Source organism: Pelodiscus sinensis, chromosome 2 (genome assembly GCF_052426305.1).
Source record: "Pelodiscus sinensis isolate ZL-2025 chromosome 2, ASM5242630v1, whole genome shotgun sequence".
Classification (NCBI taxonomy): Eukaryota; Metazoa; Chordata; order Testudines; family Trionychidae; genus Pelodiscus; species Pelodiscus sinensis.
Window position 1 is genome coordinate 258,428,228 of NC_143053.1, and position 12,059 is coordinate 258,440,286.

The following is a 12,059-nucleotide window of genomic DNA, read 5'->3' on the forward strand; positions in this document are numbered from 1 at the left end:
TTGATGGTTTGCTATTCAGTATTTTCTGGTTTTCTAATCTTCCTCTTGCTGTAACAAGAACTTTCCTGCCCTGAAGTTTACTTTGTCTCATGTTTCCTGTGCTTTTTGCCTTTTTCTCTCTCTTCATATATGTTAGTAATTCAACCATCACTACTTCTGCCTCCAGTCATTGGTTTGGTTTTTGTTCTGCAAATTGAAAGCTTTTGTGGATTTATATTCCAATTTTTATACTGGCCTTTCAAACTTGCTTAATAGAGAATAACATGAGGACAATGGAATGCTGTTGTCTTTGAACACTGACTTTTTTGGAATAAACTCTTAATGCAGTTTCTCTTAAAGGGACACTGTCAACTTGAATTTTTGTAAGCCGACCAATTAAAAAACCTCATATTGTGTTTTTAAATAGCCCTATTGATATTTGTAAGCATATTCAGCGTAAGATAGACTGAATGAACTGATGTACAAGGGACACAATGAAGGTAGCTATAACTAAATAAAGTAAAAAGACACAAAAACCCAAGACATTTTTTCACCCATGTCTCAGTTAATGTTAGGTCTTTTTAGTAGCTGAAATAAGTGAAAAATATTCACCCTTGTAATGTTCAAGTGTGTCCCTTTAGCAGCTTATATATACTCAATTTAAAAATAACTTCTCAGCTTTTCTGAAGTCCATATAGTAGATGTTGATTGGTTTGGTACTGGCTTTAACAAGGATGTGTGCTGCATTTTAACTAGTAAGAACAAGAGCTCTCTCTCTGTCTAGACCCCAAGAATCCCAGATGCCTAAATTAAATGCTTATTAACTCCACTGACCTCTGCTGCCTTTCATCATCTCCAGGTATCACTTATTCATAATTATTAACCCCTTGTTTTCCACTCCACTGCACTTGCCCAACCTGTTCCACCAGTTGGCACATTCGCCTTATCAAGTTTGGCTCATAGGGAACAACCAGTATCTGCTCTCTAAGCAGGGGTCATTTTATTTCCGATAGAGTTTCTACACAGTGCCACACTCATATACAGCACTTGAAAAATAACCATGCAGATGGCATCAGTGGCTAGATAGGAAAGTTTAAGGGTCCAGATGAAAGCTAAAGGATATTCTGTAGTGTGATTTGACATGAATGAACAGGTTCAGTTCATGCTCAATACTTGGGACACACATTTGTCCATTTTTTATATTCTGGACTTTTCTCCCTCCAAACACAGCAGTCTTTGCTGATCCTTCAGAAGAAACTTATTATGGTAAATGCAGACCATAACTATTACATTTCAGTAAGTTGCTATATTGTTCCCAATCAGCTCTTCTATATGCCAACTTCTCTCCCCATTGTCTGCACTTCATTTACTTCCTCTGGGTTGTATTAATGACACCAGAATAATACAAGTGTGCATGTATTCTGACTTTAAAATTACAAGCAGTTTAACGACAGGCAGGAGTGGTTGGACGACAGGACTAGGAGCCAGAAGATTCTCAAGATCTAATCCTAACTTTCCACAAGTCCCTCTTGGACAGGGCTCTCACTCTCCAGAGCTGAGCTCAATACCTACTTCAGTCAAATTTCCTGTGTGATTTTGGCCAAGTCACACACTCAGCACCTTAGTTTCCCATCTGAAAAATGGGGATACTACCTCTTTCCTCCTACACTTTGTCCTCTTGTCTATTCAGATTGTGAACTCCTCCAAGCAGGGACTGTCTCTTACTGTGTATGCACTGCACCTAACACAACGGATCTTAGTTAGGGTCCCTTGCTGCTAATGTAATACAAACCAAACAAAATCACCACTGAATATTCTTGTGCATCTGGCGCATAGTCAATTTCACGGTTTCCCATATATAGTTAGTCAGCTCTCCCATTTGTCTGGGTATTCCACGTAAAGTATGTGAAAAATAAGTCGGTTGATAAAAATCACAAAAATGTGCAACAGGTCTGAAGGGCAGGTGTAGTAACAGCAGCTACTGTAAACAAACTATCAAATTAATTTGATTTCAAGGTGAGTGCGTGTCTAACATTTTTGAAGTCCAGCTATCTGTAATATGGAGATACTGCTTATCTACCTCTTGGCTATTTTTGAAAGATTCATATCCATAGAAGTGATTTCAATTTTTCCTTTGCACAGTTATTATCTATGGTGTGCAGGCAGAGTCCTATTGCAAAACAATTTAAAATCAAATATAGTATCTTCTGGGCTGGCTGAGAGGAAGCCTTCAGAACCCAGTTTGGGATTCTCTGATTCCCCCTCTAAACCTTATCCCTTTCAGGGAAATTTTTGGACGAGGACTGGATAGAGCTTTCAAAACACCAGCAGCATAATTCATTCCTCGGCAGCTTTGAGGAGCTGATGGGAGACTAAGGATAATTGAGATGGTTTGGTGAGCTCTTCTCAGCCACACAACGTCAAGCAACACTAGATGAAGCAGACTACATTGAAGCAAGAATCTAGAGATAAAAGACTCACTTATCTTTACCAAAAACCACAGAGCATATTCATTTAGCAGAACATTTCATGTTTCCTATTTATTTTCAGGCGGTCACAAACAACTTTTGGCAACTTTATCTTAAAAAAGCTAAACAATTCAACTTCCCCCTGCTGGACTGGCATAGGATCACCAGAATGCCCAGCATGAATATCCTTGATGGAAGTGGCATAGGAAAACAACTTGCCTGTCGTCTGGCCTCTTGGTTCCTCTCTCATAGGCCGAAGATGGTGGGGACAACGACTCTCTCCGTTTCTTCTTCTCTTTACTCTGGCTCTGCCTCTCAGGCTCTCTCTCTCTGCTCTGGCTGGGGTTCTTTGGGGTAGCAGTTTGGTCCCTATGACCAACTGCATCCCTTCCGCGATCTCCTGTTAAGCAACATGGAAAAAAGGAAGTAGTCTTTACATTTCAGTCGGGTTTTGCCTTCTCCTTTGCTGCTGTTGTAGTTTGTGTATTTTTGGTCCATTCACTCAAATGAAACATTGGATGTCTCGTATCAGGAACAAAACTACGCACGAGACAGTACTTTCTTTTTAAACCCCTATTTTTAGTGACTTTACTTTCTTTCCTGGAGCATTACGTAATAGGTTGAAATGTATCATGCTTATTCTTAGATCCTAGGGGAGTTCCTCTCCTGCAACTAAATTTGAATAAAATTACTTAAGAGTGAAAAACGTTGTCTTCAGACCTGAATAGAGGTTGATAGATGCATTTTTGCTATTGAAAAGTTTGGATCTAAAAAATTAGCATGTACATAGTCCTCAACATAGATTATGTAGTTTATTAGACTAGAAGAGCATCTGGCCAAGAACTCTGGGAATTTTTAACAAGACAGAGGGCACAGTTTGTGCGGTAAAACTTGGTGGGAGTTGTATAATCTTGTCTCCAGATACTCAGCTCAGGTGACTGGGACAGCGTGCCTTCACATCCATCAGAGACATGTTTTGACACTACACCCTCCCTTCATATACAGTGTGAACATAATTACTTCCATTCAGGGGCGGATATAGGGCAGGGCGAACGGGGCGGCCGCCCCGGGCCCTGCGCCTCAAAAAGCCCCGCGCATGCACCGTGGCGCCACCGCGCATGTGCCGTGGCAAAGGGGGGGGCCCCGCGGAATTATGCTGCTCGGGGCCCCGCAAAACAGTCATCTGCCCCTGTTTCCATTAAACCCTTCTAAACAAGAGACAGGTTCTAATTAGTATTTAGACATGCTGACAACATATTCCTTCAACTTTGTGCCATACTTAATACTTTCATTTTTCACAATGGATTTGTGCACCCCATGTTTACAGCACCAACAAGTTACTGTACCTATTAAAGGCCTGTCACAGTGATTTTAAGAGGCTTGCGAGGGAGACAGGCCATGACATTTTGCACTGTTATCAGTGATTCTTCAACAGTGGTTTTCACAGCATAATGCTGGCTGGCTGCAAAAGTGTCAACACTGATGATGCATCTGTCTGCAAAGAGTAATGCTCTCAAATGGTAAACACAATCTAGGATGCTTTTCATAATAGCCAGACTTTTTTTTTAGAGCAACTAAAAACCTCCAACATTTACTTGTACCCTGATCCCTGTGTCTTAGTTGAGATTGAGTCTTTTGGGAGGGGAAGCAGAAGTGGGGGAAAAGGAGGAGAGAAATTAAGCATAATCTAAATTGCAGATGTACCAAAGATTCAAAAGGAAAAAAATGCCAAGTGACCTGGAAATAACAGACTTCAGGCAACAGTCCATTTGGCCCCATAAAAGAGCCTTTCTTGAGATGCGAAGAGGAACAGTTTTACAAAAATCAAAGTGTAAATGACTGAAGCCCATCCAGTAGTTTCTACGCCCGGTCCTCAACCTCTCTCTGAGCTATGAACCAACGGCCTGGATACAGAGTGAAAAGTTACATAAGGAGTTACATCCATTCTATTAGGAGAATTTCTTTAATGCTGTCCTATTTCATTTTTTTCTCTTTTGTGGTGTCTTAATATTAATGTCTCCTCTATGGCTGCCAGATGGAGAAGCATAAAAAGGGGAAAAAAGAAGCAGAGAAGATTCTCCAAGAGAGAACCCTGATTTTAAAAAATGTTCCACATTTTGAAAGCCACAGCTTTGTATCACAGTGAAAGTATCACCACGGTATGAGTGTGTACATTACATCCCACTGTGCTGTACTGTATTAATAGCTAAGTAGAAGTCATTCCTTGAGAGCGCATACCTGAAAATTTGCAAGGATTTGGGCTGTGCAAATGTCTTATCCACTGAACTCAGCAAGAGTAGCATGAATTCTTCAGGGTCCATCAGAATATTTTCTAGCAGAAAAATTGCCTTTTGGCAAGGTTGCTAGCACAATTCAATTAATTTAACAAAAGGTCACCCAATCAATGTAAATTGTAGCATGAAATGCTGTTTGTAAAGAGCAGGGGAACAACCTTTTTAGCTCCAACCTTTTAAGTTGGGAAAAAAAAGTCAGGGTCTAATGCATAAAACTGTCAACATAAGGTGCCCAGAGCATATACCTTACTTTCCACAAACACCCCTATGTCATGTAGCACTAGATGTAATTTAACATCTGGTTTCAATGGACTTTGCTCTTCTGGGGCTGTGAAGAGATAAAACGTAACAAACGCTGCACACCAGTTTTGAGTTCCTTCTCTCCTCATGAAACAGTGACTAACAGGTGCAAACACACTGTCTGAGCTCAAGTTACAAATAAGTGACTCCTAAGACAGAACAGAATTGTGACCCAGGGTACAAACTACTTCTGTTTCATGTTTATATCAAACTCTAGCATGCATGAAACTCCTTGGACCCAAGAACAAAGAGCTGCCGATACGCTAACTGAGCTTGGAAATAATATTCCAATCTTGGCTTTTACCCAGGCTATGGTATCAGTCTCAAAAGTTGATTTAAACACCATTTGGGCTCACTCATATTGGTTTGCTGAAAAGTGGTATTGAGCTGGTTCTGCAAACATGATTTGAGACCTGGCGCATAGAACACCTGAAGCTGGCGATTCACAAAAGCAAGGATAGTTAGTTAGGGGAGATGAGCTGCATGGAGTCCAGTGACAAGGGGCACACAGAGAAATCGCTATGTCTACACTGCAGGCTTGTTGTGCAAGAACATCTTGAATACTGTGTACAGATGTGGTCTCCTCACCTCAAAAAAGATATTTTGGCCTTGGAAAGGGTTCAGAAAAGGGCAACTAAAATGATTACGGGTTTGGAACGGGTCCCATATGAGGAGAGGTTAAAGTGACTGGGACTTTTTAGTTTAGAAAAAAGGAGACTGAGGGGGAATATGACAGAGGTCTATAAAATCATGAATGGTGTGGAGAGGGCGCATAAAGAAAAGTTTTTTATTAGTTTCCATAATAGAAGAACTAGAGGACACCAAATGAAATTAATGGGTAGCAAGTTTAAAACTAATAAAAGAAAGTTCTTCACACAGCGTGTAGTCAACCTGTGGAACTCCTTGCCAGAGGAGGCTGTGAAGACTAGGACTATAATAGAGTTTAAAGAAATTTCCTGGAGGTTAAGTCCATAAAAGGCTATTAGCCAGGGGATAGAATTGGTGTCCCTGGCCTCTGTCAGAGGCTGGAGAGGGACGGCAGGAGACAAATCGCTTGATCATTGTCTTCAGTCCACCCTCTCTGGGGCACCTGGTACTGGCCACTGTCGGCAGACAGGATACTGGGCTAAATGGACCTTTGGTCTGACCCAGTACGGCCGTTCTTATGTTAATGTTTGCCTATACGGTCTGCCTAGATTGTAAGTGGTTTAGGACAGAAGCCAGCTTGGACATGTATGTACAGTATCTACGAAGGATCTCTTAGGTTCCACTGTAATACATATAGCACAATATACAAAGTGCCTCTCTGATAAGCCTTCAACTTTAGACACAAAGAAAACGACTTTTCTCCTGAAGGAAATCAGTTTCAGCTGCTACTTGAAAGGTATCTTTGACTACATACCGCTACTCTCCTTTTCAGCTTGACTCTTCTTTGGGATTCGATACACCTCCTGCAAAGCAAGCCAGAAAAATAATCAGATTTTGAGTCAGACATTGAGACTGCTGCTGATGTAACTGTGGGATGGGAAGGGTTACATGGAAATTTACACTTTGCCTGTTACTCTAAAAAAAAATTAAGTCCCATAACACTGTAAACAGACTAAAAAGGCCCAAGTCTCTAAAAGTGCAAATACAGTTTAAAAACATGGCATTGTGGTAGGTCCTGTTTTATTTCTCTCGGTGATTTGTGTATCAGATCTGTTCAGTTTACATAGCCATACCAAATGCTACAGTCACTCTGTGTCAGCAATCCAAGTATGTCAGCAGGGCAATCAAGCCAGCAGGATCTCATGTTGCCATCTTTCCTGTTTACTATAAATAGATGAAGTTGTAGATGTACTTAAAGTCAAAGAACGACTTTTCTATTGGTAAACCGACCCCTGATCTGAATTAGGGCATTCTATTTCTGCCTCAGGCCATGTCTGCACTAGAAAGCTTTTGGAGGCATAGCAAGTCTGCTCTAAGGTCTCTCATTTAGCCACCCTAAGCTTACAGGTGAGAGCTCTCAAAGACCACGTCTACATTATGTGGAAATCGATCTTCCAGGATTCGAATTAGCGGGTCCAGCGAAGACCCACTAAGTCGAAGGGAGAGGGCTCCCCCATTGGCGTCAGCAGTCCTGCTTCTCACAAAGAGTAAGGGAAGCTGATGGGAGCAAATGCTCTCGTCAACCCCCCCCCCCGCTGTGTGGACAGCACAAAAACACGACTAAAGATACTTCAACTCCGCTGCATATCTTCAATTGGACCTTCCCCTTTAGCATAGGTCAGGCTCAATTGATTTAATTAATCCACTCCCAACTTCCAGAGGTGGCTACGTCCAGGGGAAAAGGTCAGATATGGTGTGATGTACCAGACCCCTACCACAAGAATTCCAGCTCAGCTGAGCTCTTCAAGTCTGAGGAAAGTAGACTGTCAGAGCTAGATACAATGTGGAACAGACTGGGAAGCATAGGAGTTGATGTGTGGTGAGGAATCATTCATAACAAAGAGGCCATTAACACCTCAGCAGTCACAGGGCAAAGGAGGGTTAGCCATGTCTACACTAGAAAGCTTACTCTTACACAGCTGTACTGATGCTGCTGTACCACTGTAAGATCTTCCATCGACAGAATTAAACCACCCCCGACAAGCAGTGGTAGGGGCCGGGGGACACTCTGGAAGATGTAGTGCAGATTGGTGGAAGTAGTCGGATACGGTGGGATTATTTTATGAAAAGAGTTCGCCTAGGAGTAACAGAAAGTGCTAAAAAGGCAAAACACACTCAATCTGAGTTCATTCAAGAGCTCCTCACAGGCCAGGCCACGCCAGCGCCAAGTACCAGATTGCAAGAGATGGAATTGGAGTAAAATGAAGCCTCACTTGTCAACTTGCAATAGAACTCTCAAAGGGCAGGATTCGTGGTTGAAAAAAAAAAAAATCCACACTGCTGCGTGACTTAGTTGTACCAACCTAACATCTCCCCCGCCCACTGATGCAGTGGCATCAGTACAGCTGATGGCCCTATGTCAAAAGGAGTGCTTTTCCCAGCAACGCAGCCACCGTCTTGCAGGGAGGCGGATTAACCACTCGGACAGGAGAAGCTCTCCTGTCATCATAAGAGCGCCTTCAACTAAAGGGCTACAGCAGCACAGTTGCACCAGCCCGACTGTGCTGCTGTCCATAAAGACAAGGCCATTATCTCATGTACCTTGTCTCTCACTCATTGTATTGTGAATAGTCACGTTGCTAAAATCAGAACCGGAGTGAAGTACAATGGGTTATGCAGAAGCCAGTAGAGATTCCAATTCACTTTGCAGTAAGTGGATCAGCTCTGGAAGGCCAACATCTAGAATACTTTAAAAAAAAAACAACAACACTGAATGGCTAAAGGACCATTCATGGGTTTATGGTTTGTTTGTTTTTTGGTTACAGACTAAGCATGGCTACCCCTCTGAGCTAGAATATTTCTTAGAGACTCTTATCAGGAGCTACAAACTCAATCCAGCAGAAGAGTCTGTCTTGTCCAGGGGTCTCTCTTTCTGCCCCACATCCCCCACAAACCGGATACAATTTTGTGGTGACCTTGAAGCTTTTTTTCGCCGCCTCCGCCTCCGAGAATATTTCCAAACCACCAGTGAACACCAATCTGACCTACCAGATCCCCCCATCAACACAAAAGGAAGAATAATTCTATATGGACTCCCCCTGACGGTCAGAATTACAATCTGGATTTCTATATACAAAGCTTCCGCAACAACACACAGACTGACATTATTCGCAAACGACAACAAGCGACACACAATCTCAGCCACACTGAACAACATGCCGTCCAGAGTCTCAAAAACAACCTGGACATTATAATCAAACCAGCTGACAAAGGTGGTGCTGTGGTCATTATGAATAAGGCCGACTATAACCAATAGGCAACCAGACAACTCTCCAACACCACATTTTACAAACCTCTCTCCTCTGATCCTACCTCGGAATACCAAAAGAAATTACTCTGTCTCCTTAAAAGCCTCCCTACAGCTACTCAGGAAACAAATCCACACAGAAACACCTTCTGACCCCCGACCAGGATTTTTCTATCTGCTTCCCAAGATCCATAAACCTGGATACCCCGGACGCCCCATCATCTCTGGTATTGGCACACTCACTACTGGTCTATCCAGCTATGTAGACTCTCTCCTCACACCCTACGCAACCAACACCCCCAGCTATCTCCGAGACACTACTGACTTCCTAAGGAAACTACAAAACATCGATAACCTCCCCAATAACACCATCCTTGCCACCATGGATGTAGAAGCACTATACACCAACATCCCACATGAAGATGGATTACAAGCTATTAGAAGCACTATCCCAGAGGACACCACTGCCAACCTGATAGCAGACCTATGTAACTTTGTTCTCACCCACAATTATTTCCAGTTTGAGAACAACTTATACCTCCAGATCAGCGGCACAGCCATGGGTACACGCATGGCCCCACAGTATGCTAATATCTTTATGGCTGACCTAGAACAACGTTTCCTCAACTCCCGTCCTCTTTTACCCCTTCTCTACTTACGCTACATCGATGACATCTTTATGATCTGGACGCATGGCCAAGAAACACTGGAGACATTCCACAGAGATTTCAACAACCTACACCCCACCATTAACCTCAGCCTGGACCATTCCACATGAGAGATCCATTTCCTGGACACCACAGTACAAATCAACAATGGAAAATTAGACACCACCCTCTACAGAAAACCCACTGACTCATACAGTTACCTACATGCTTCCAGCTCCCATCCAGCACACACCATACGATCCATCGTCTATAGCCAAGCCCTTCGATACAACCGCATCTGCTCTAATCCCACTGACAGAGACCAGAAACTTCAGGATCTCTACCAAGCATTTATAAACCTCAACTACCCACCCGGAGAAATAATAAAAAAGCAAACTGAAAGAGCCAAACGAATACCTAGAAACCATCTACTACAAGACAGACCCAAGAAAACCAACAATAGAACACCACTTGTCATCACATACAACCCCCAACTTAAACCTGTCCAACACATTATCAATAAATTACAGCCTATACTGGAACAGGACACTAAACTCCAAGAAGCTCTGGGAGACAGACCCATAGTCTCCTATAGACAACCACCTAACCTCAAGATGATTCTTACCAACAACCACAGGACATACCACACTAATACCAACCCTGGTACTTTCCCTTGCAACAAACCCCGTTGCCAGCTTTGTCCACATATTCACTCTGCTGACACCATTATTGGGCCTAACCAAATGAGTTATAAGATCAAGAATACATATTCCTGCGCCTCCAGAAATATAATCTATGCTATCATGTGCCGAAAGTGTCCATCTGCTATGTACATTGGACAAACGTCTCAGACACTTCGCCAAAGAATCAATGCCCACAAAACAGACATTAGACAGGATCACAAAGAAAAAACAGTTGCTTGCCATTTCAACCAGAAAGGACACTGTCTCAATGACCTACTCACCTGCATCCTACTTCAGAAGACATTCAGATCTGCACTTGAAAGGGAATGCTCTGAACTGGCATTCATGCTAAAATTCGACACTCTCCGCAGGGGGCTGAACAAAGACCCCAGCTATCTTACCCATTACAAAGATAGCTTCCCCAATTATCACCTCTAATACTATTAACTCACAGACATCTACCCTTCCCCACCTCTAATATCATTAGCTCACAGGTATTCACCTTCCTCCTCCCCCCTCCCCCCCCCCCCCGCATCTCCCTTCTGTTCTGAAATGTGATTTGTCCTTTTCATATGTGTTCTTTTTTTTTTTATTGTATCCTTTGGTATATATGGCTGTGACTATTTTAATTCCACAATTTGATCTGAGGAAGTGGGTCTGGCCCACGAAAGCTCATCATCTAATAAACCATCTTGTTAGTCTTTAAAGTGCTACATAGTCCTGTATTTTGTTTCAGCTACACCAGACTAACACAGCTACATTTCTATCACTCTTATCAGGAGGGCATTCCTATATAGAAAGGGTAATGAAGCTAATGCTTAAGTGCATTCCTGGGGCCTCAAACACATTTGTGTAACTGACTGATCACGTTTGTCCGACCCTCTCATAGCAAACAGTTTCAGCACAATCACACAGTAAGACTTTCCAGGAAAGAGTGCATCAACTGTGCACAGTCACACCTTTTATGTTACACAATTATGGTTCAATCAGCACTCTCCAAGAAAATACGGGCAGCTATCCCACCTGGCCTCAGCTGCTGGCACAAAGCCGTTGGGTGTTTCTCAAGAGACATATTTTAGAATCTGGGACTTCTTATGCCGTGCCCAGAAGCCAACTGCCTCATTGGACATAGTGAAGAAAGAAAAGCTGCTTTGTGAATCAGGCTGCTGTGTTTTGAAGCATGAAAGCTTCAAAGTTGGATTGCCTAGCACTGAGCAAAGTGGAACTGCTAACATATTAACATTGAGAGGCAACATCTTAGAAAGCTGATCTCTCCGTATTGCTGACCTGAACTATGAGAGGACACCTGGGCCAAGCTCAGGGTTACCCCATGGGCAGAATAATACCATGACCAGCTACTGCAAAAGAAATTTGATGAGGAAATCCAATGACTAAACACACTCTCAGCATTCTTTTGCAAGGAGCTAATAACCCTGTGGCTTAAAGACCACCATGTACTGGGTGAAGAAAATGGGTGTGCACTAGGGAGGTTTAAAAGCAGTTAATTAGGTAACAATTTAAAAGCTCAGCGGTTACATGCTGGGGACTCAGCAGCATGAAGCTTATAGTTACATAGAGCCTGCAGCACAGCTGGTTCCCCAAGAGCAGGATCAGAAGCCAGTGTGCGCTGGGAGCTGGCTCCCAGCTCCAGGCCTGGGGAGCTGCCTTCACTGCAGGCTCTGCAGTATAAGCTTTATACTGCCACCCTGCACTGCTGCCTCTGATATGGGGTGGAACCATTACAGTAACCAATGAGATCATGCTTATTGGTTAACGATTTAAATGGTTACCCT

General features: G+C 42.9%; 1 protein-coding gene across 4 annotated transcripts in view; it reads right to left on the reverse strand.

Annotated features, from left to right (window-relative positions):
* The window catches only part of SETD2 (SET domain containing 2, histone lysine methyltransferase), a 134,576-nt gene that overhangs the window by 46,200 nt on the left and 76,317 nt on the right, over positions 1-12,059 (reverse strand). For all 4 annotated transcript variants that reach the window (XM_075922983.2, XM_075922982.2, XM_075922985.2 and 1 more), the window contains exons 13-14: positions 6,444-6,492; positions 2,667-2,847 (exon numbers count right to left, since the gene is read on the reverse strand). In XM_075922983.2, coding sequence (XP_075779098.2) covers positions 2,667-2,847; positions 6,444-6,492 — 230 coding nt within the window. The remainder of the gene's footprint in view (positions 1-2,666; positions 2,848-6,443; positions 6,493-12,059) is intronic.